General features: G+C 44.6%; 1 protein-coding gene across 1 annotated transcript in view; it reads right to left on the bottom strand.

The window, feature by feature from the left end:
• LOC138301526 (olfactory receptor 10A7-like) overlaps positions 1-20416 on the bottom strand; it is a 35991-nt gene extending 15575 nt beyond the window's left edge. The window contains exon 1 of the mRNA XM_069242041.1: positions 20219-20416. Within this exon, the coding sequence (XP_069098142.1) occupies positions 20219-20416 (198 nt within the window). The remainder of the gene's footprint in view (positions 1-20218) is intronic.
• Between the last annotated feature and the right edge of the window lie 363 nt (positions 20417-20779).

The raw sequence follows: 20779 nt of genomic DNA, 5'->3' as shown, positions 1-20779 counted from the left end.
CCTAGTTACAGACCCTTGAATGAGGGAGGACCCCATTGGTGTCCAGACCACCGTTGTTGATTTGCGGACCATGGTGGAGCGCCACATCATTGTCAATTACTGCTACTATTCATGAACTTTGTACTTTACTGGATCCAGCACTGAGACCGGCTAATTGGAATTAGCATGCCATCCCTATTGAAGTACAGGTGCTCTCTGCACTCCATTTCCTGGCCACGGGCTAGTTTCAAGTGACAGTGGGCATGGGTGCAGGTTTTTCACAGCCAATGTTTAGCAGTCTACTGTCCAAATTCCTGAATGCATTTGACACCCTCAGTCCTATGTGCTGATCTCCTTGCCATCAAGTTGGACTTCTATGCCTTTGCCAACATACCCCATGTGATAGGTGCCATCGATGGCACCCACATAGCTATCATCCCCCCAAGAGTCAGTGAACAGGAGTACCGAAACAGGAAGAACTTTAATTCCATGAACATTCAATTGGTGTGTACTGCAGACCAGTACATCTCACATGTGAATGCCATGTTCCCTGGATTAGTCCATGATTCCTTTGTGCTAAGGAACAGTAGTGTGCCACACAAGATGGAACAACTACAAGGGGACAGAGGATGGATCATAGGTAGGTGTTTCTGACACTTATTGCCACATAGCAGAAAGCCAGGCTGTCTGTCACTGAGGGTTGTCATTGACAGTCCTGTTTTGCCCCCTTTTTAGGTGATTCTGGCTAACCCAACATGCATTGGCTCCTGACACCAGTGAGGAATCCTGGAACAGATGCAGAGAGGAATTACAATGAGGCCCATGGATGGACTAGGAGGGCGATAGAGCGCACAATAGGTCTCCTGAAGGCTAGATTTTGTTGCCTACATGTCTCTGCCAGTTCCCTGGCCTATGGGCCTGAAAAGGTGTGTAGAATAGTGGTAGCCTGCTGCATGCTGCACAATGTGGCTGTGAGGAATTCTATCCCTCTCTTAGAGGAGGAGGGTGCTGTATATCCAGGCCTGGGGGATGAGAGTGATGGTGATGAGGAGGAGGGGGAAGATGCACATTCCAGGACCCAACTGATACAACTCTACTTTCAGTAACTATGTGGGACTAATCAATGAGATTGCTGTCTGTGCAGCATACTGTCTGTGTGCCTTTTCATCTAGGGGGGTGTTGGGTGAATAGTCATTGCCACTGTGACCAGGTCTGCATAGGACAGGTAACATTATAGTATGATAGTTCGACACATACGTAGGCACAACAACCTGTTATGCATGTGGTGCATTTCCTGCTACTCAGATAATAATAAAATATTTATAATACAGTTGCATCCATACTTCACTTTATTTAAACATAATAATGGGGCATTGTAATAGGTGAACTGGTGTTTTATTTTGTGCAGGGATTACATCGTTCAGATTACAGTGATGAAAGTGGGCTACTGGTGGTTGTACAATATGGCAACATGGTTGCAGCATTTGTTGGCAGTAGTGGTATGTCCATCTCTGTTTACAAGTGTTTGTTGTATTCACACTGTTTGGTCATTTATTCAGTGGGGCACTTGGAGGACAGTTCTTGCCAGAGTCACTTCTTTGATGGGGCCTTGGTCTTGGCAGGTGTTCCAGTGCCATATCTGGGCCTGAGGGACCGTTTGGGTGCCTGGTGTTGGCTTGTACTGGATGAGATGCATGTCTCCTGTGTGTCCTGAGAGGGTGGAACATGTCCAGTTGCTGCTGATGCTGTTGTTGTCTGGTCTGTAGCTTGGCCTGTAGCATGGGCTTCATGGTCTGTGTGGGCCTCCGGCTGTGTTGGGACAAGGTGCAGCAGCGCACCTGCTATGATGGCCATTGTGGCACTGCGCAGTTTCCACTGCTCCATGGCCTCTTGGTGGTGTGCTAGCTGCATCCTTTGACTCTGCTGTGGGGTGGATACTATCTGGGCCAATCTGTCCTGTGTATGGTGATATGCTCCCAGGACCTCAGAGATCATGTCCTGGGCTGCAGTATCAATCCTGTGGCCTCCCCCCTGGGCCACCGTTGCCCACCCACTGGGCCAAGCCCCCTGTGCCTGTGTTCCCTGCACAGGACTGGCGGTACCACTTGTACTGGGGCCATCGTCTTCCTGCCAGTTGGTAGGGGGTGACTGTGGCCTCTGTCCATGTGTTCCACCAGTCTGTGGCCTGGATACACAGGAGTGGGGACGGTTGCTCTGGGCTGATGTTGTTGGCTGGCTGGTAGGGGTGTCAGTGGTGTCCTGGGTGGGGCTGCTGGATGATGACAGTCCAGGACTGTGTGAGGGGCCAGGGTGATCGTCAATGTCCAGGGTTCCATCTCCAGTGTCCTGGGAGGTGCCTCTGTCTCCCTGTGGGGCACTGCCACTCCTTGTCCTGTCTGTCAGGGTGGCATGGGTGGTGGTGCCTGTTGAAGGGAATGGACATGTCTGTTACAATTGCATGATCATATGGGGTGCACAGGACTGGGCAGGTTTTCACACTTTGTGGCCATGCAGGGTACTCGTGTGAGGTTTGCATTGCATTTTGCTTTGGATGTGGGGGTGCCTTGTGGGTGGCGTAGTCCCTTTGTGATTCCTTGCAGGGTTAGGTGGTTGTGCACAAGGGGAGGGATGTGGGCCTGTTAGTGGGTTTGTGGGCATGCAGGGGGACTGGATGTAGTGATTGTGGCCTGGGTGGGGTAGTGGTCCTGGTGGGTGTTGGAGGGGTGGATGCTTTACAGGTGTGATAGATGTGGGGTAAATGTAGACGACTTACCCGAGTCCATTCCTCCAGTGAGTCCAGTGAGTCTCTCAGGGTGCAGGATGGCCAGTACCTTTTCCTCCCAGTCAGTGTAGTCGGGTGGTGTTGGTGGAGGCCCTCCACCAGACTTCTGGGCTGCAATGTGGTGCCTGGATGCCGTGAACTTTACCTTCCCACGCAGGTTGTTCCATCTCTTGCAGATGTCGTACCTGGTGCGTGGATGGTGTCCCGCTGCATTGACCTTGTTGACTATTGTCTGCCATAGCTCCATCTTCCTGGCGATGGGTGTGTGCTGGACCTGTGCCCCGAATAATTGTCGCTCGACCTTCAGCATCTCGTCCACCATGGTCCTTAGCTCCCTTTCTGTGAAGCGTGGGTGTATGGGGGGTGCCATGGTGTGTGTGTTGTGAATGGTTTCTTGTGTGGATCTAGGTGAGGGATCTCTTGCACGGCTGGGTGTGGGATGTGGCATTCAGTGTCTGCTTGTAGTGTTGTCCGTCTTGCTTCTCCCATTGGCAATGCAAAGGATTGTGGGGTAGGTCTGTGAATGTTTTATAGTGTTGTGGATGTGTGTCAGGTGTGTGGGTTTTAAACTTGCCAATGTATGCATTTCTTACTGTTGGGTCCACTTGACGCCCGTGGCGGTCTGTACCGCCAATGTTAATTCGGGTTCCACTGACCGCCACGATGATTTGTGCTTCATTATTTGGAGGGTGGGGTGTTTGTGTGCTCGGCGGTGGCTGGGTGGGAGGTCCAGCATTTCCGCCGACATGGTCCTGGCGGTGACTGGTGGCAGGGAGATTATTGTTGGTTTCTGATTTTTCCATCATTATTTGGTGGGTTTCTGTTCACCACCAATGACAGTCTTCTGTTCGCCATCACCACGACGGTCGACAGTGTTTGCCTCCGTGTTCATAATAAGGGCCATATTGTATACATGAAGAAAGCTGTCCTTGTTATTTTTTTCACTGCAGCAGTGAGCCTCCTCTGTTTATTTACTTCTCCAAGTAACAGTTTATGACAGTATTCAGTTACAGTGCAACAATATCCACTGTTTAAAACTATCTTTCAACTGGATTTGTTCAAATTAAATGCTAGACTACCAATTCTCCATTTTCGCGAATTACAGATTGGAACTGGGTATCATCTGACCTAAATCAAAACAAAATGGATTTACATCACTATGAGACATTTCTGGTTAATCAAGATGGGATAAATAATTTGACACAGCAACTTCCCTTTGAACAGGCCATGCAAAACTTAGCTTGCTGTGATAACAAGCTACTTAGCAGTTCATCATGTTCCATGTCTATTATCTCATAGAACATTGCAGGAATATGAAAAACTCCACTCAGATCTAGAACTTGAGGTGTGTCTGAAGATTTCTGATGTGATCTGCATTCAGGAGACAGAAAGTGGAGGAACAGCCACTGGAAGTGTATGTCAACATCTTTGTCCCAGCAGGAAAAGCCAGGATAAATAGGCACGGCAGGGGCAGCCTCTCAATGTATGTGACGATGAGCAGGCCATTCTGCTTGAGTCGCTTGGAGCCCAACGCATCACACATACTCGGCCTAACAATATCCATCTGGGTCTTTGGCAATAGAATCGTCCCAATGATTATCCTAAACATCTGCATCAACCCAGGCTCCAGGCAAAATCAGCAAAATATAACATCGATTGAAAACTTTCTCAAGGCACTAGAAAGCATGCATAATCATATTCCTTGAATACTTACTGCAGATTTTAATGTTAATCTGGCTAATCACCTAAGAAGAAGTGGTAACTTAAGAAGAATGTGCGTGCACTGGGTCATGCCACTACAAACTTCAATATACAGTTGCATTAATAAAATGCTCTCCTCTGTATTTTTAAGGCCCTTGGATATCCGGCACTCAATGGGCGCTGCCAAGGCGATATCCCAATGTCTTCCACAAGAAAATCTCTCAAAGTAGTGGAGTACACTTTTGCCACGCTTACCCTTTTCAAATAAATTTCTAGCTTCAATATAACTGTAAGATATTAACTATAAGATGTGAGAGTGATCACTCACCTTAGATAATCAAGATGAATAACTCTAATGAACTAGTACATGCAAACAATGCCATTGACATTGAGGATGCAGGCAGCCATTGGCATAGGATCAGATGGACTACCGCAGCACAGGCTAGCTATAAAGAGTGAAAGCAGACCAGCACGGCATTAAATTGGAACCATGAAGACCCAATCAGGGCATGGTAAATTTCTTTAGATAAACTCAAAATCCATCTCACAAAATGTATTAATAGGACTCTGCAGTAATCTCCACCAAGGAAATATAGAAAGTTGTACTCTAAACCTTTAAGGCCCCAACACTGAGAAATGACAACTGAAATGAAGGCTATCAACACTCATCCCAATCCCACAGTGTGAAAGATACTGCAAGCTATGCAAAGACTATAAAAAATAGTCAGGTAAGCATACCTGAACAGGAGTGAATTGACATTGTGCAGGCCATTAAAAGCATATCAAATCCTTATATAAAGGTGAGGACCAAAGCCCTCTTCTATCATACAATGATATTTGCACAACCACCTTAGCCTTCTCTGCCAGTGAAATCAAGGAAAAATTGAGAAATGTAGAAGGGATTGGACTCCTAGTCAAAATGTCTATTTACAAACAAGACATTGATTCCTGTTGTGCACGCTTTTACTCCTTGTCCAATTTCTGCCTAAAGGAAAAGGTAGTCCCAGAATCATGGTGTGGTTCATTTTTCCAACCCATTTTCAAGAAAGGCAAGAACAACTCCCCCCACGTTTATCGCATGATCGCCCTTTTGGATTTAGATGCAAAAATCTTTGCTTGCTTATTATTGGCATAGCTGGAATCTTGGGTGGAAAGAGAATAAATTAATTGCCTTCAATCAAACTAGATTCAAGCCAGTTCTAGCACCACAGATAATTTAGTTGTGCTCTCAGTGATTGCTGAGAAATATATCATCAACAGGAAACAACTCTTATATTCCTGCTTCATGGATTTTTCCAAAGCATTCAACAACATCAACCATAATCTCCTAAGGAGAAAGCTGGTCAACTAGAAGATTCCAGCAGAACTACAAAGTGCCATCCAACTATTGTATTCAAACTGAGCAATGGTCAAACTTGGTTCAAACAATGGCTTTTCATCCAAAATGACAGACAAATGTGATCTGAAACAAGGATGTGTTCTGGCCCCACTGCTCTTCAATCTGTTTATATCAGACCTAGGTGCCCACCTCAACAATGCCAAATCTCAGCCGCCAAAACTGGCCATTGTCAAGTGACCTCATTACAATATGTGAATTATGTAGTCCTGTTGAACTTGACAGGCATTGGCCTACAGAGGCTCTTAAATAATCTCCATGCCTACTGCTCCAAAAACAAAATTGTAGTGAACCACATAAAAACCCAGAATTGTAGTATTAAGAAGGAAGGTTCGGAAGAAAGGTAACTGGCTCCTGGGTAGACTGACGGTCTCAAAAGGCACTTGATATAAATATCTTGGTGTTTGGCTGCAGGAGGACGCCCGTTCTTCAACTTTTATCTAAATCCAATAAAGCCAAAGAGTGCTTTTCAATCATTACTTAACAAACTGAAAAGTTCTAACCTGGCTCCTCTTCTTGTTGTGGTAAAAGCCAAACTCATCCGAACAATTAGCATTGGGTCAGTGGCCTTTCAGGGGAAGCTTGACACCTACCTCAATTCTGCCCAAAGCAAATCATTTCACATTCTTATTGATCTACTGCAAAGCAATGCTCCAGCACAAGTGCGGCTCGAGTTTGATCTGCTAAACCAAGTACTAGTACAACATGTCTCTTTACTTAAGTACGTGTCATGACTAAGGCTAGCTAAATGGTTGTCTATGCGTGCTGAAATATCAGAAGAAATCTAAATGTCAACTCCAAAAACAGAGTTGGGCACATACCTTTGCTCTGGCTATGAATGCCCTTGAGGCAAATGATCTATTGGGAGTACCACTGTCGCATGCCCTCTTCAAAATATGCTTAAACACGCAAATAAAGAAAATCTCATGGTTGAGTGACAAGAGAGATTTTAGTAAAAGAAGTCAAGAGTGGACAGTAATTGATTCATACGAACAACCCCATCCACAATCATACTTAACTATTTTAATGTGTTTTTTATCAAAATCAAGTTTCTTCAAGCATACTTCATCCCGGGCCAAACTAATGATTGCTCACCAAAATGGACAAGAATATCTTTGAGTTTTAAATGCAGGCTTTGCCTAACTCATAAGGAAAGTTAGACTCACATTGTCTCAACCTGTACCAGAATGCTAACTGAACATAAGGTTTTGCTGCATAACCTTTTGTGAGAACACTGGGCTGATTGTAGAGGCCCCCTGACATTTTGCCCCCATTTTTCACTTTTTTGGTGTTTTCCTGACTCTGATGGTGCTCTGGGTACTGCTGACTAGCTTTTAAACTAAAGTTATATGCAAATTCGACTTTGGAATTAAAAGTACTTCCAAAGTCTTACACTACCTTAATTTTACATATAAGACACCCCTAAGGTGTACCCTAAGTGCCCCTACAGTTGGGTGTCATGCAATTATAAGCAGGGACCTTATAAAAAATTTTATAAGCCCTGGTGAGGTAAAATAGCCAAATTAGTTTTTCCCTCACTGTAGTGAATGGCCTCCATAGGCTAAGATGCGGAGGCTTTATTTCAATTAACAGAGTCCCCATAAGCGCCAGATACCTTGAGTTTGGTACCACATTAATTGTTATAATAAATCCCACAACTTTCCATTGTTGGAATTAAAATAAGTAGTTCAGGTAAAGAGTTTTAACACTCTACCTGAAAGTTGCCAACTTCAGCTCTGTGGTGCCCTTCTCTGATTGGCCGGCCTCTGGCAGCCTGACCAGGCTGCCTTGATGAGATGTTAAGTGGCCTGGGCTAAACACAAAGGATGTGCCTGGGGGAGGAGATCTGATTTAGCAGATGGTGAAACAGGATGGGGGAAAGCAGCCAAACTGGTCTTCAAAGGTAGGGAAGGACATTTGGAGCAGCTCAGGACCTCCCCCATTTCCTGCAACCCCAGACAATTAGGTGTCCTCTTGATTAGATTAGGAGAGGGGTGTGTTTATAATTTGTAGCCACACCAGTGGATGGGCTCAGCCAGATGTAACCTCCAAAAAACAGTTTCACCCATGTTGGATTTTTGAAGAATGTTGCTCACTGGGATTGATTTTTGCCATATTTCCCAGGAAATGGTCATCAAAGGGGAAGGAGCCTGCCTGTGATTAGAAAGTCACCCCCCCCCCCTTTCGGCCCTAGGAGCAAGGATAAATATGGCAGAGCTGCACCCACACCTCAGATCCCTACAAGGAACACGACAAAGAAGAAGAAGGACTGCCCTGCTGGTCCCCTGACCTGTACATGTACACTGCACTCTGAAGGGCTGCACCAGCTGCACACTTGGGCTTCACCGCTAAAAGGACTTTGCCCGTCTTCTACTGCTTCAAGAAGAGACTCACTGTACAAAGGAGCTGTACAAAGGAGCTGACCGGAGTCCCTTGCATCAAGTCCTGCAAGCAGAGCCCAGTTGACCAGCGTCCAGTGCCCATTTGAGGATTCTGAACAGGTGCATTCTGGGAATTGTAGTCCCAAATCTCAAGAAGCAACTCAGCGCTTCTGTAATCTTGGATCAAGTTGTGAACACTTCAAGGACCCAAAAAGGACCTCTGGAAGAAGATCCAGAAGTTTGGAGATGTTTGGAGCGACTCTAAGAGTTGAATAGATGCATCGTGGGAGTTGTAGTCCCAGACCCCTAAAGGCAAACCAGAGCCTCTGAACTTTGTCTGGTGCTGTGGACCCTTTGCTGAATCAAGAAACACTTCCGAAAGTAAGTGTAAAAGTGTTCCCTTGTAGATGGCCTGAACTCTGGACTTTATCCTGTCCAGTGTTACCTTTTTTTAACTCTTTGAGCGCTAGTTGATTGTATGCACTAGAAAACATTAATTCTTTAAAAATTCATATCTCCAGTTCCTCTTATCCGATTTTAATCATTTTTGTGTCTTTTTAAAGATTGAAATATAATCTATGTTTATAAATTGGTGTTGGATTTTGTATTGTGTTTTTTCACTGTTTTGTGATTTTTAAATGCTTTACACAATTGTCTCCTAAGTTAAGCCTTGTCGCTCGTTGCCAAGCTACCAAAGGTTGAACTGGGTTTAATTTATTGAGACCTAATTGGACCTGAGTGGAGGTTAGTGGCCTATTGCTAAGTGTAGGTACTTACCTGCCCTTACTAATAATCCACTTTCCAACACCATTTTAATCAGAACGATATTAGAACTTGCCATCATGCCTTACTCTTTTGTCTAAAAGTTGAATGTCCCCGAGTTATCACAGTTTTCACAAACGTTATTATAAAAGTCAACAAGCTGCTATTAGATAAAGACCAAGTGGCTACAATGAGAAGGAATTATTAACAATAGCTCCACTCTTTCAGGCTCACTGTTACTTATGCATTTTACCCATTAAGAATGGTAGCGGCTGCACAGGTCACGATGAAGAACATCAAGGTCCAAAGGAACACAAAGGGATACAATTTAGGATTTCCCTGTTCTGTTGCTTCTTTCATTAACTTGTGCACTTTATTGCAAATTGTGCTCCATTGCAAGAGAGGACAAGACTTTGTTTAGATAAATGTCAAACTGTAGATGTTCCAGAGTGAGGAGGTTTAGTAACTTTGGTATTATAGAAAATGTAGAGCAAGGCAAGAGGCCTTATTAGCACTTCGAGCATTGTCATATTTGCATCAATTATTGGGACTTATGAACAGGCCATTGTGCAATAAAATGTTTACTATATTTTATTTGACTGGGAGGGAGAAATAGAGGCTGTTCTGGTGCCTTCCCCTACTTCTACTGAAATGTTACTATACATTTTATCTTGTTATTATTTCACTTTATATTTGGTATTGTGTAAGAAATTTCAAGACAATGGGCAACCATGTGGAACAAGATGGCATGGGATGTCGTCGATGCCTGTAAATAGTCCTCCCTTTGTTTGTTTCTCATGTATGTTATTTATGTACTGCTATCATTCTCCATGCTGCCACAATTGCACTTTACAATGAGTCCCACTGGCAGAAGCACCACAAGATAGGTAGGAATTGAATTATATAATGCAGGCTGCTTCTGCTTTTAAACAAGTGGATTGTTTTAAGTCTTTGTGAACCTTTTTTTAATTATTTACATTGTGCAATTTGTGGTTTTAATTAACTGAAATAAATGTGATTTGATTTGCTTCAAGTTCAGTCAAATCTGAACATTTTGCTTAGTCTGCATGGCTTTGATACACTTTAAAAGTGCAAAGAAATACTCATCTTTTTGCCCTGATGTTCACTCAGCAATGAGTTTCACTGGTGCATATGCTCTACAGTTTATTTCATTTTTTTGTTCCTTTCCCTTGATTTAGTTTGCTGTGTTTTCTTTTTTGATTCATGAAAATGCTCCTTCTTACTGTACATTTTATTTTGCTAAGGTATTGGGCCATGGGGGATGACAGGCAGGAAGGAGGAGTGGTGGCACTGCTGTCAGTGCGCATGTGGGTTTGGCCAGCCATCTCAGGACGACCAAAACGACATGCACACTGGTCTGTCTTCAGCCTGAGCTGTGTTGCCGGGTTGGAGACAGCAGACACAGACTCCCAGTCTGCCTGGGAGTGCAAATTAAGGGTGCTCAGGCCAATCCTCACACTGCTCTCATGCTGCCAGCAGCCTGAGACCAGCATTAGGGTTGGCCGCAGGGCACTCTTGGAGCCTGTGCTTACCTGCAGGGGAGCAAGAAGAGCGACGATGCAGCAATGGGGCGTCCAGCAGGTACGTTTTTTGGGATTTTTTTTCTGCTTGTGTTTTTGTTTTGTGCCCTCCCCTTCCACTTTCACCCAACACCAGTTGCATCAGAAAATTCCAGTTGTCATTTGCGTTGGAATGTGCTTACGTGTATAGTTTGCATTAACACACTCAGGACATATACAACTTTAAATTCAAAATGAGAGAAAGAAATATTCATAGAAAGAAAGATTTCCGATGAGGACTAACACAGATTACCAAAGACATGCCGGCTGTTCTCAAGCATGTTATCCCAGACCAAACTACAATCAGATACTGTGGTATCACACTTTTAGTCTTCAAACATTCAAAACAGATCTTTCATTTTAGTATTTCCTTTGAAAAATGTTTTATTCAAAGATAATAGAAGTCTTTGATATACATTCAATAATCATATGATTTATTTAATTATTTCAGGGTATTTATAATTGTAATTCTAGTTCCGTGTGTCAAAATGCTTCACAAAAAACACAGAAAATGTTTAGATAGATTACCTATCAACTTATTTTCTACAAAGTCACACATGCAAATCACACACCAAAATGTTTGCTAACATATACATAATCACACAACAGTTCACACAGCATCACATCAGCACTCATCACGTGGAGGCACATAGCCCAATAAACACAAAATCACGCAACAATGTTACACACACACCAGTACAACTTCACACACTCTCATGCATGAACAAATCACACCCCCACTCAGTCACGTATAAACGCATACACAAACACTGTCAGAAGCTTTCATTCTTAATCCTTCTGACTTTACTGTTCTGTCGTAATATGTGCATATGAATGAGTGTAATGAACTGTACTTTGTGGATACTTGATGTGTGAAGGAACGGGCGTTGCACAGCTATTGCTGTGACCTGCATGCATTTCCTCTTTTAGGAAGGTTTGTACTGCTACAGCCCATATTGCACTGTGGTGTAGGTATACAAAACAGTACATTCGACAATGGATGCTACAGACTCCTTCAAGATACATATCAAGAATTAAGGGAGCCTTAGAAAAGTGCTACCCCTTGACATTCTTCCACAAAGCAAGAAAGCAGTACAAATTTCTATGAAGAATATATGGTGCTCCAGAAGAAAAACGTAACAACCGTGCACTTCAGGTGAAGGGTGATCAATGTTTGTTTAGTATATACAGATTAAACGTCAAAGAAACTTGATTGCCAGTGGTTACAACTTTTTGTGGGAAAATCAATAAACTGAATATAATAATACCCTAAGGAACACATCCTCTAAGAATCATCTCTTCCATCAGATGGCAATCCAAAATGTGGTAGATCTTTGATGTTTTGACCCTATAGGATATTTTGCAGGAACGTCTTCATGTCGGGGAAGGATGCCCCCTGGAAAATAAAGGAATGCAAGACTGGATCAAACGATTGACTAGAGAAGGACACCACACCTGAAACCCACAAGTATATTTATTCATTGTATCAGCTACAAGCCTTACAATAGCATAAAATAGTATACGTAAAACAATAAAAACTTAGATAGCATATAAAAACAAGCAATTGTTGTGAAAGAAAAAAACAACAGCAGCTAAGCAAAAAAGCAGCTCGACCCAAGGCAGTTCACTAATTCATAGAACCACCTTGCACATATGCATACAAAAGCAGTGCCACCATCTACGACTACAAAGGACAACCCCACTTCTGTGCATGTAGCTGGGGCCGACCCTCATTATACAAAGGATACTAAAAGTGAGATACAAAGAGAAAGTGATTGTGCATACAACAATTAGCTACAGAAAGGCATTAGATGTGGCAATTGAGGGCAGCCCCATTTATACAGGCAAGAGTAAATAATTTCATTGCACAGAAGCACCAAAGCTGGGGGCTTGTAAGATGTTATATTTCAGTCAACCCCAGCTTGGCTGGCCAAGCGGCCCACATATATGAGGCTACCGAATTGTGTGCACTGATGTTGCGTGGCATTACACAAAGTGCTAGTGCAGTTTTGATGCAATTTGCCCCACTGGATTTAAAACATCGCCAAGCCACATCAAATTTCTTGCAAAACAAGGTGAAGTGGATAACATTATCCACCTCCCCAAGGCTAGAATTGCAATATTCAAGTCCAGCCACTAGCCTATGTGTACGGGCTAGATAATCTCTTAATGGCAGTACAGCCAACCAATATTTTAAATACAGAGGGGGCTTCAGTTCGAGGTACAGCAGATCCAGGTAATCTACAGGGGCTGGCTTATAGGTGTTTTTAAAGTAATATCTTGCAATTGATTTGGGCCTAAGTTCCTGGTATACCCTCATCTTATTGAATTTGTGGTACTTGTCCTTGACCTGACCCACAGTGTTTTGTCTGACTCTAGTGGGTTACACCTACAGAGCCTCTAGGTGAAGATATCCTAAGATATTTTTAACATGAACACCCCACAAATGCCCCTCAGGTCAATCCTCAAAGGGACATCTTCAAGAGCTTCCAAATACACTTCTGCCTTGGAGTTACATACTACCCTTACCCAGTATAATACTGGCCTTAAGACTCCAAGGGCCAGATGTAGCAAAGGCTTTTGCCCATTCTGTGTCTATGGGAAAAAGTGTTCGTACATATGGCCCCTAGTTCTGATGTTGGCAACAGGCTAAGCCCAATAAGGATCTCAGGAAATTATTCTCAGCTACTTGCAGCACACTAGTGTTCACATATCCCCAAAGCTCTGCTCCATAGAGTTTTGCTGCCACTGCCTTTTGGGTGTATATTTTCACTGATACGTCTGGTATCAGCCTTAAGCTTAAACTTCAACATTGCCCACTCTGCTTGCTTTAGGGCTATAGCTGCCTTCCGTACATGACTGTCCCAGTTTAAATTATCTGAAAAATGCACGCCCAGACATTCAAGTCCTTGATGGCATCAATTGGTACATCATTGATCACTAGTTTTCGCCTAAGGTTATGAGATGGCCGCAAGGTCATACTCTTGGTCTTACTACAGTTGATGGTCAGTAAAAAAAATTCTCGCAATACTTTGCAAAGCGACCAAGTAGCCTGTGGGCTGCATTTTCTGTGTGTGTCAAAAGCATCATGTCATCTGCGGAAAATAATATTGGGACCCTCCAACCGGCTTTGACAGGAACATCTAGCTGCTTTTCTAGGAGGTAATGAACCACATAATTCAGGAAGAGGCTAAAATGTGGTGGCACCAAAACACAGCCATACCGGATGCATTTTTTAACCTAGAGCTAGGGGAACATCAACCCCTATGCCCAGCAGTGACCTACAAAATTTGTCCCTTTCCACTGAATCAAAGCCCGCTTTTAGGTCTATGAAGACCAAATACAGCGAAGACCTCCTGATTACTGTGAATTTGACTGAAATCTTAAAGAGGATAACCTGGTCAGTAGTTCCTACCCGGGACCGAAAGCCAGCTTGCACTTCTGTCATAATATCCTGGGCATCTACCCACCCCTGCAGGTGGTTAAGCAAGACTTTTCCTAGAACCTTCCTGGATCCATCGAGAAGGGAGATCAGCCAATAGTTAGCAGGGCAGCCTCAATCGCCCTTCTTATAACTCAGGACAATAATGGGCAGGACTGAGGAACTGCATTCCCCCCAAAGTCTGTAATGAACAACTAAGTGAGGAGAGTAGCCCAGTAATAGGGTGCCTCGCAATAAAGGTCAGGAGCCTTATGCTTCTTCATAGCACGCAGTGCTCTGATTACATCCAGAATTAGTATTTCTTTTGCATTAGGGCAGGTATGCAGGACATCTCGCACCAGCATGGAATCCAAGGGGCCAGCCAAAGCAGTACTATATAAAGTACTAAAATGGTGAACCGAAACAGATGGACCTCTCGAAGTGTCTAAAGCATTCACCGTCCCCTTCCCCGCTCTAGCTACCAATTCCCAGAATTTCTTGGAACCTTTCTCAGCTGCAGCCTCCCTCAGTTCTGCTAATAGAGCATTTTGGTACAGCAGTTTCTTAGTGGCCAGAAGACACTTATAATCTCTTCTACACTCTCTAAATTTCTCTTTGCGAGCGCAGGTATCATGAGCCATGCTAAGGTATGGGAAACATCCCTCTTCACTGTCACACACTCCTTGTCACACCAACCTTTCCACTCCAGATGTTCCCCTTTGTTAACAACTACCTTAGACTCTGCAGGCTTTGACCATAGGGCCCTTAACTCTCTTACCATCTTGTCATATGTAGCTAGGATCAAGGGTCTATCACTGGTCAGAGCATCTACAATAGATTGTCCATAGTTGGCCACTATTGCCCTCATTACAAGTCTGGCAGTCTTCTGACCACCAGACTCGTGGTGGCGGTCCCACTGCCGATGGGCCGGTGGTGAAGACCGCCACCTTATGAGTGTGGTGGTTTTGCCTCTGCCAAACCACCACATCCTGCTGCAACCGCCAGGGTGGTCAGACCGCCGGGCCTGAGATCAGCATCTCCGACCCGGCGGTCCACTGATGACCGCCGGTGGTATTATGAGTCTCCTTTCTATCACGGTTTCCAAGACAGTAGCACCACCACAAAAACCCTGACAGAAAGGCTACCGGTGACAGGAAATTTCTTTCCTGTTACCTTCAGACAACACCCCCATCCCCCATCCAATTGCCTCCCACCCCTCACCCCCTTCCCTTACAACCTCTCCACTCCCACCCCCTATAGACATCACCCTCTACGCCCTGCACCCCGTACTCAGCACCCAGCCCCCTGGCAGACACGCACACTCGCCCCAACCCCCCTGCAAACACGCACACTCCCCCACACGCACACACTCACACCACACACGCACACATTCACAACACTCACATGCGCACACGCACACATTCACAACACTCACACTCACACAACCACAACACTCACTCCCCCCCTCCCCCGCATCCATATACACATACACGCACACACACAAAACACCCCACCTTCCCACCCTCCCCTGTAAGACGGTCACCTTACCTGTTGCGTCGAGGTGGTCATCTGGGAGGGAACGGGTCCTGGTGCTGCCACCGCCTCCGGTGCCGTGCCAACATTACACCACCACGCCATATTTCAAATCAAAATACAGTAGACGAGTCCTGTTGGAGTGGCGCTGATGTTTGTGGAACCGCCTCTTCACCGCTGACCGCCACTACAACTGCTGCCAATTTTCCACCCAAAGACTGGTGGAAAGCCGCCTGCAGTTGTAATATGGCGGTCTGCAGCCGAACTGTTAATACACCGCCAAACTCATAATGACCACCTATATGTTCAAGTTGTGGGACTTCTCGCAGATACTTCTCACCATTCTACCTTATTCTCCTTTTACAATTAGATGGCACAATCTCACGCCCATAATTCCCCGCAGCCCGCCTTGTCGCGATTTCTTTCACCATGACAATCATCCTCATACTGAGGACAAGTGGGTTGTGATCACTCTCCACTCTATTGATCACACCCATATCAAGGATGGACTCTCACGCCTCTGCATTAACAATTACACAATCGATAACAGAAAAACATCTTCCATTGTTATAGGTTGCCTTGGCAACACCATCTGACTTGGTGCACCCATTAACAAAGTGAAGTTGGTCATTTGACGAGATTAGTGAATGCCTCAGCCTTTCTTGTGGACTTAAAGCAACATATAGCTGCGCTCTTCCCTGAGGATTTCACTATTAATAATGGCATCGCAGGGTAGTGTATTAAAATCTCTACAGATCAGCATCAGATTTCTGCCTCCTTCATTCCCCCTCATTAGTTTGTTATCTATCGAAGCCTGTTTAGCACTTCCAATATAAACAGAGCAGTCTTTCCAGAGCATCTGGACCTCTGGGACCATCCTGGTGAGATATATACATTCAGGATGTCAAACACCCCCACCCCCATCCACCCCAGGCCTAAGTCTCACATGCTGGATATTAGCAGAAAGCAACAGAGGTAACAAATCTACTTACTCTACAATTTAGCTTAAACAAAATCCATACTGAAAGACCACTAGATAGCCGCCCCTTCCTAGAACGGGCAGCTATGGCGTCATCCCCAAGAACACATTTACACATACTTAACCAAGGGACCATGTTTCTTGGAAGCAACAAATATCATGTAAGCTGACAAATTCTAACCAATCATTGTCTTCCATTTTACTAGAAAGGCCTGCTATGTACACAACATAATTTGTATGCATTCCCCCTTCAAGATTTTACAAGGGGAGATTTAGAATCAATGTATGCAGGGGAGATGGCAAAATAGAGGGGCAGTTCCTTCTTTACTAAGTCAAATCTCACTCTAGGAGGGGCTCCTGAGTCTGTTGCAGTGCTGCTGCTACCCATGACCAGACCTTGCAGTCGTTCCCAAGTTTTTTCATGCCATGGTTGGGGATCCTAATTTGCCTACTGTTTTGGTGGGTAGTAATGGTCAGGGTACCACACATTCTATTGCCATCAGCCAAAGACCCCCTCTATATTCCCAATGCTACAGATCCTTATCCATACGGGCTGCCTGAGCTCAATATACCTGTGTTACTCCTGCACCTCAAATCCAAGCAAGTCTCTTGATTGATATTAAGACACAGCAGTGCATCAACCGCAATCGATATGGCTAAGGATGAGTCTGGCAATACCAGTCAGGGCAAATTCGACTAGAGCAGAAGGCCAGGAAGCTGAGGGCCACTTAGGAGGGTAGTGGGATCGGCACACCTCCTACCTCAGACATACCACTGTTTCTTTCTCCCCACCTTCACTAGTATCACATCACTAGAAGAAAGAACTCTCAGCTCTGGGACAGTGTAAAAGAGAGCTAGCAGCCTTGATCTGTTTAAATGTTGGTTTAGCCTGGCATCAGGAAAAAGATCAACAAACTCTAGGCAGTGCCCACTGTTCCTTCTTTCAGACAAGATGCCAACAGGAGCAGCAGTGCGATCATAAAACAGATCGTGATCTTCTGTCCTGTCTCTGTGTCTAATTACTGGAGATGCAATAAATGGTAGAGCATCAGGGTTCAGGCTGGGAGGCACTCCGATTCGTTAGCATTACATGCACCTTCCTGACCAATTTGGGCTACAGCTGTGTCCTGGGTGCAAGACAGAGGACGACAAGCCTTAGCTGCTCTCCTTGTACACTTTCTCACTGCTCTCCTCCTAGATCCTTGGGAATCCTTAAGGTGTTCTGGGCAGGTTGCCTCTTCAGTTGGACCTCCCAAACTTCAACTGTCCTCACAATAGGGGGCTTGGGTAATTCCAGAGGCCCCTGCTTTGTCCCAACTCCTTCCATCCTGAATGAGAAGTTAGCCAACAGTGGAGAAGCTAAATTGCAGGCATCTGTATTTTCCGCATTTGGAAAATCCTTATAGCTGGCGGTTGGAATTACCCCACTGGCTGCACAGACCTTTGAGTTGAACAACAACCATTTTAAAGAATAAACTGGGAGCGGTGTAGCCCCCTCCCCCTTTTTGGTGCATTTCCCTTCTTCTTAGTACCGATACTCAGCCCTTCACCTACTTTGCCTGGGGTTTTTCCCTGTGGCTCAGAGATTCTAACTTCGGACTACACAGTGCTGACCAATGACTGCTTGGGTAACAGCAACATTTTCAGGGCTGCTAGCCTGGTGCTCATCTACGGGCTGGCTATCCCTCCCCACTGAGATAGCCCCATCACCATCTCCATAACGGCAATCACCATCATCACAAAGGTTGACCGTAATCGCATTGATTTGTGTTTGACTCTCAATTTGTACAGGAGTTTATTAGAGTTTGCGTCCGGACAGTATTCCTTTTTGATATTGGAAGTTTGGTCCAGCTGTGGCCATATCGTTGAGGGGACTGAGGGGATGTATCTGTTTCCTTCCATCCATCCTTCCATCTGGAACTACGGTCTGTAATATCATAGTTAGTAATGACTCAGGTGGTCATTTTGTACATGGCGGTGTGGCCCACGATTTTCGGGCAGTGATCTGCGCGACGGGTGCAGCTGCTCCCGCCGCACAGAGGCATTGGCAGAGGCTCCATGTGGAGTACAGTCAATGTCCTGGCCAGACATTCCTGTGGGCCGGCCGGTGGAAACAAGGTTTCCGCCTGCCGGCCCACTTGAATGTTCTTTATGCGGCTGGCGGGGATCCGGGGATGCTGGCGGATTGATGCCAAAACAAAGTTTAATGCAACCATGGCTTCAGAAATTACAAAACCTTGTGAGGACTCTGCAGGTATGGGGTTACCGCATGAGTATTGGCTAGCAGGGATGCTCTGGAATATAGAGTTATCCAAGCAGTGCCTCATACTAGGGGAAATACTGTCACTGACAGATTTGGTGCCAAGTACAGCCTCCATCCTGGCCTCAAAACCGTCATCTAGTGTTAGTGGAGCACCAGGCGAGTCACAAGACCCAATTTTTCTTGCACTTGCCTAATTCCTAATAGCTACTGGGCTACAGGGTACATCAGGGAGTGACGTGTAAACGTGAATACCAGGTTGCATGCTAGCTTACCATATCAAATGAATACCAGATTTTCAGAAACAACATCCTGATTGCAAAAATTCAACAATTCAACCAGAATTATGGACCTATTAAATGGACCTACTAATAGAGGTGTACAAAATTCACCTAATATACTTTCATTTAATTTTATAAACTTCCAGGAAAAATTCTGTGTAATTACACAACATGCATATCCATCAGTTAGCATATATAAGCAATGCTACATTTTGACATGAAGTTCATCTGCACATCAATTCTTGATGCAAGGATGCATTTTGTGGTACACAAATAGTGAGAAAAACACAAGTGGTGCAAGGAACATCCGGTTGCTTCTGGCCATTAGTGTCATTCCTGAACGCTTACAGTAATTTTCTTTTTGCTATGAGTAGCATGTAATTATACAACATGGTCTAATAGAGTAATTTCAAAGATTTTGTGTATTAAGCTCAAGGCAAAATTTCCAAAATTCCATAAGTGATGCAGCAAAATTTTGCCGAGGTCTACCTATTATTCAAGGAAAAGAAAAAAATAAAATAAAAAGTTTAAAGGAGGTGGAAAAAGACTTTCCACTTAAGTGTGGCAGAACTCAGGGGTAAAATACAAAACAATAGTGAATGGTACAATGAAGATAACCATGCCTCACCATTTTTTGAATAAAAGAGATTCTGCAATAGAGTGCATGTCAGGATAAATGCCTTCCTGCAGTAAGGGACCGACAGCTTGATGCAGTTTTGTTGCTTTTTATTTGTTATAAATTCTATGTGATATATATACGATAGGAAGTGAGAAACTGGGTCTCTCTGTAACTCTTCTTTCATCTATTCCAGTCAACTACTTCTCTTGGGGAGGCACCACACTGAGTACCTCAAGATAAAAGAAGAGTACAACAGGTAAGTGTCTATTCTCCTTTGGTTCTTATATTCCTTCACCAAACACCTGGTGCTTGTGATGTGAGTGATTCAAAAACATATAGCTTCTAATTAGCTTGAGTCTTTAGTGTAGAGCAGAACTTTGGGCTACAGCTCTATACAGCTAGTCGAATAGAGGACACCAGAAGTGATATGTGAGTCCAAGAGACAAAAAAAAACTTCCCAATCCTTAAGTTGCATCACTTTAAAATTGTTCATGCCTTGCTTGTCTCCCCCCCCACACTTCCAGGCCTGCCACCGTGGATGCACCTGATGAAGCAACGTTCCTCCTGGAAGGTGGCTGGGTTCTCGAGTGTCTCCGGCAGCTGTTTGCTCTTCCCGCTCTGCACCACTCAGGATGGTGAGGAATGCTGAAATTGCCAGTTGTTTGACTGTTTCCTCTGTGTTCTTCTGGTCCAGCATGACAACCAGCTGTTCCTCCTTTACGGACAGCGCTCCCGCCCTCATTGTTCCCCTTTTGCTCTCTGTTTACTACTCTTCTGGCCTGTCCTCTTCCGTCAACACAACAGGATTACAGGGGTAGCAGTCGCCGCAAGACCCCATCCCTTCAGCTCCTTCACTCCCTCATTTTAAGGGCTCCTGCGGACGAAAGCAGATGGTATCCATGTTATGATGAGGCGGGGAGAATAGCAGTGTTCCTTCAGGGAAACCTCCTGCCCTATCACAGTGCGGTTTAGCACAGAGGTGTCTGATTGGGACCTTTTAGTGCCAGTGTTATTGAGGAATCATGTATACACATAAGCAAGATAACATAAAGATGTGACTCCAACTAACACAGAGTAATAACTGGCTATTATACAAATATTGAAA

The sequence above is a fragment of the Pleurodeles waltl genome, chromosome 6, assembly GCF_031143425.1.
Source record: "Pleurodeles waltl isolate 20211129_DDA chromosome 6, aPleWal1.hap1.20221129, whole genome shotgun sequence".
In the NCBI taxonomy this organism is placed as follows: domain Eukaryota; kingdom Metazoa; phylum Chordata; class Amphibia; order Caudata; family Salamandridae; genus Pleurodeles; species Pleurodeles waltl.
This window is presented reverse-complemented; position numbering and strand designations above follow the sequence as displayed.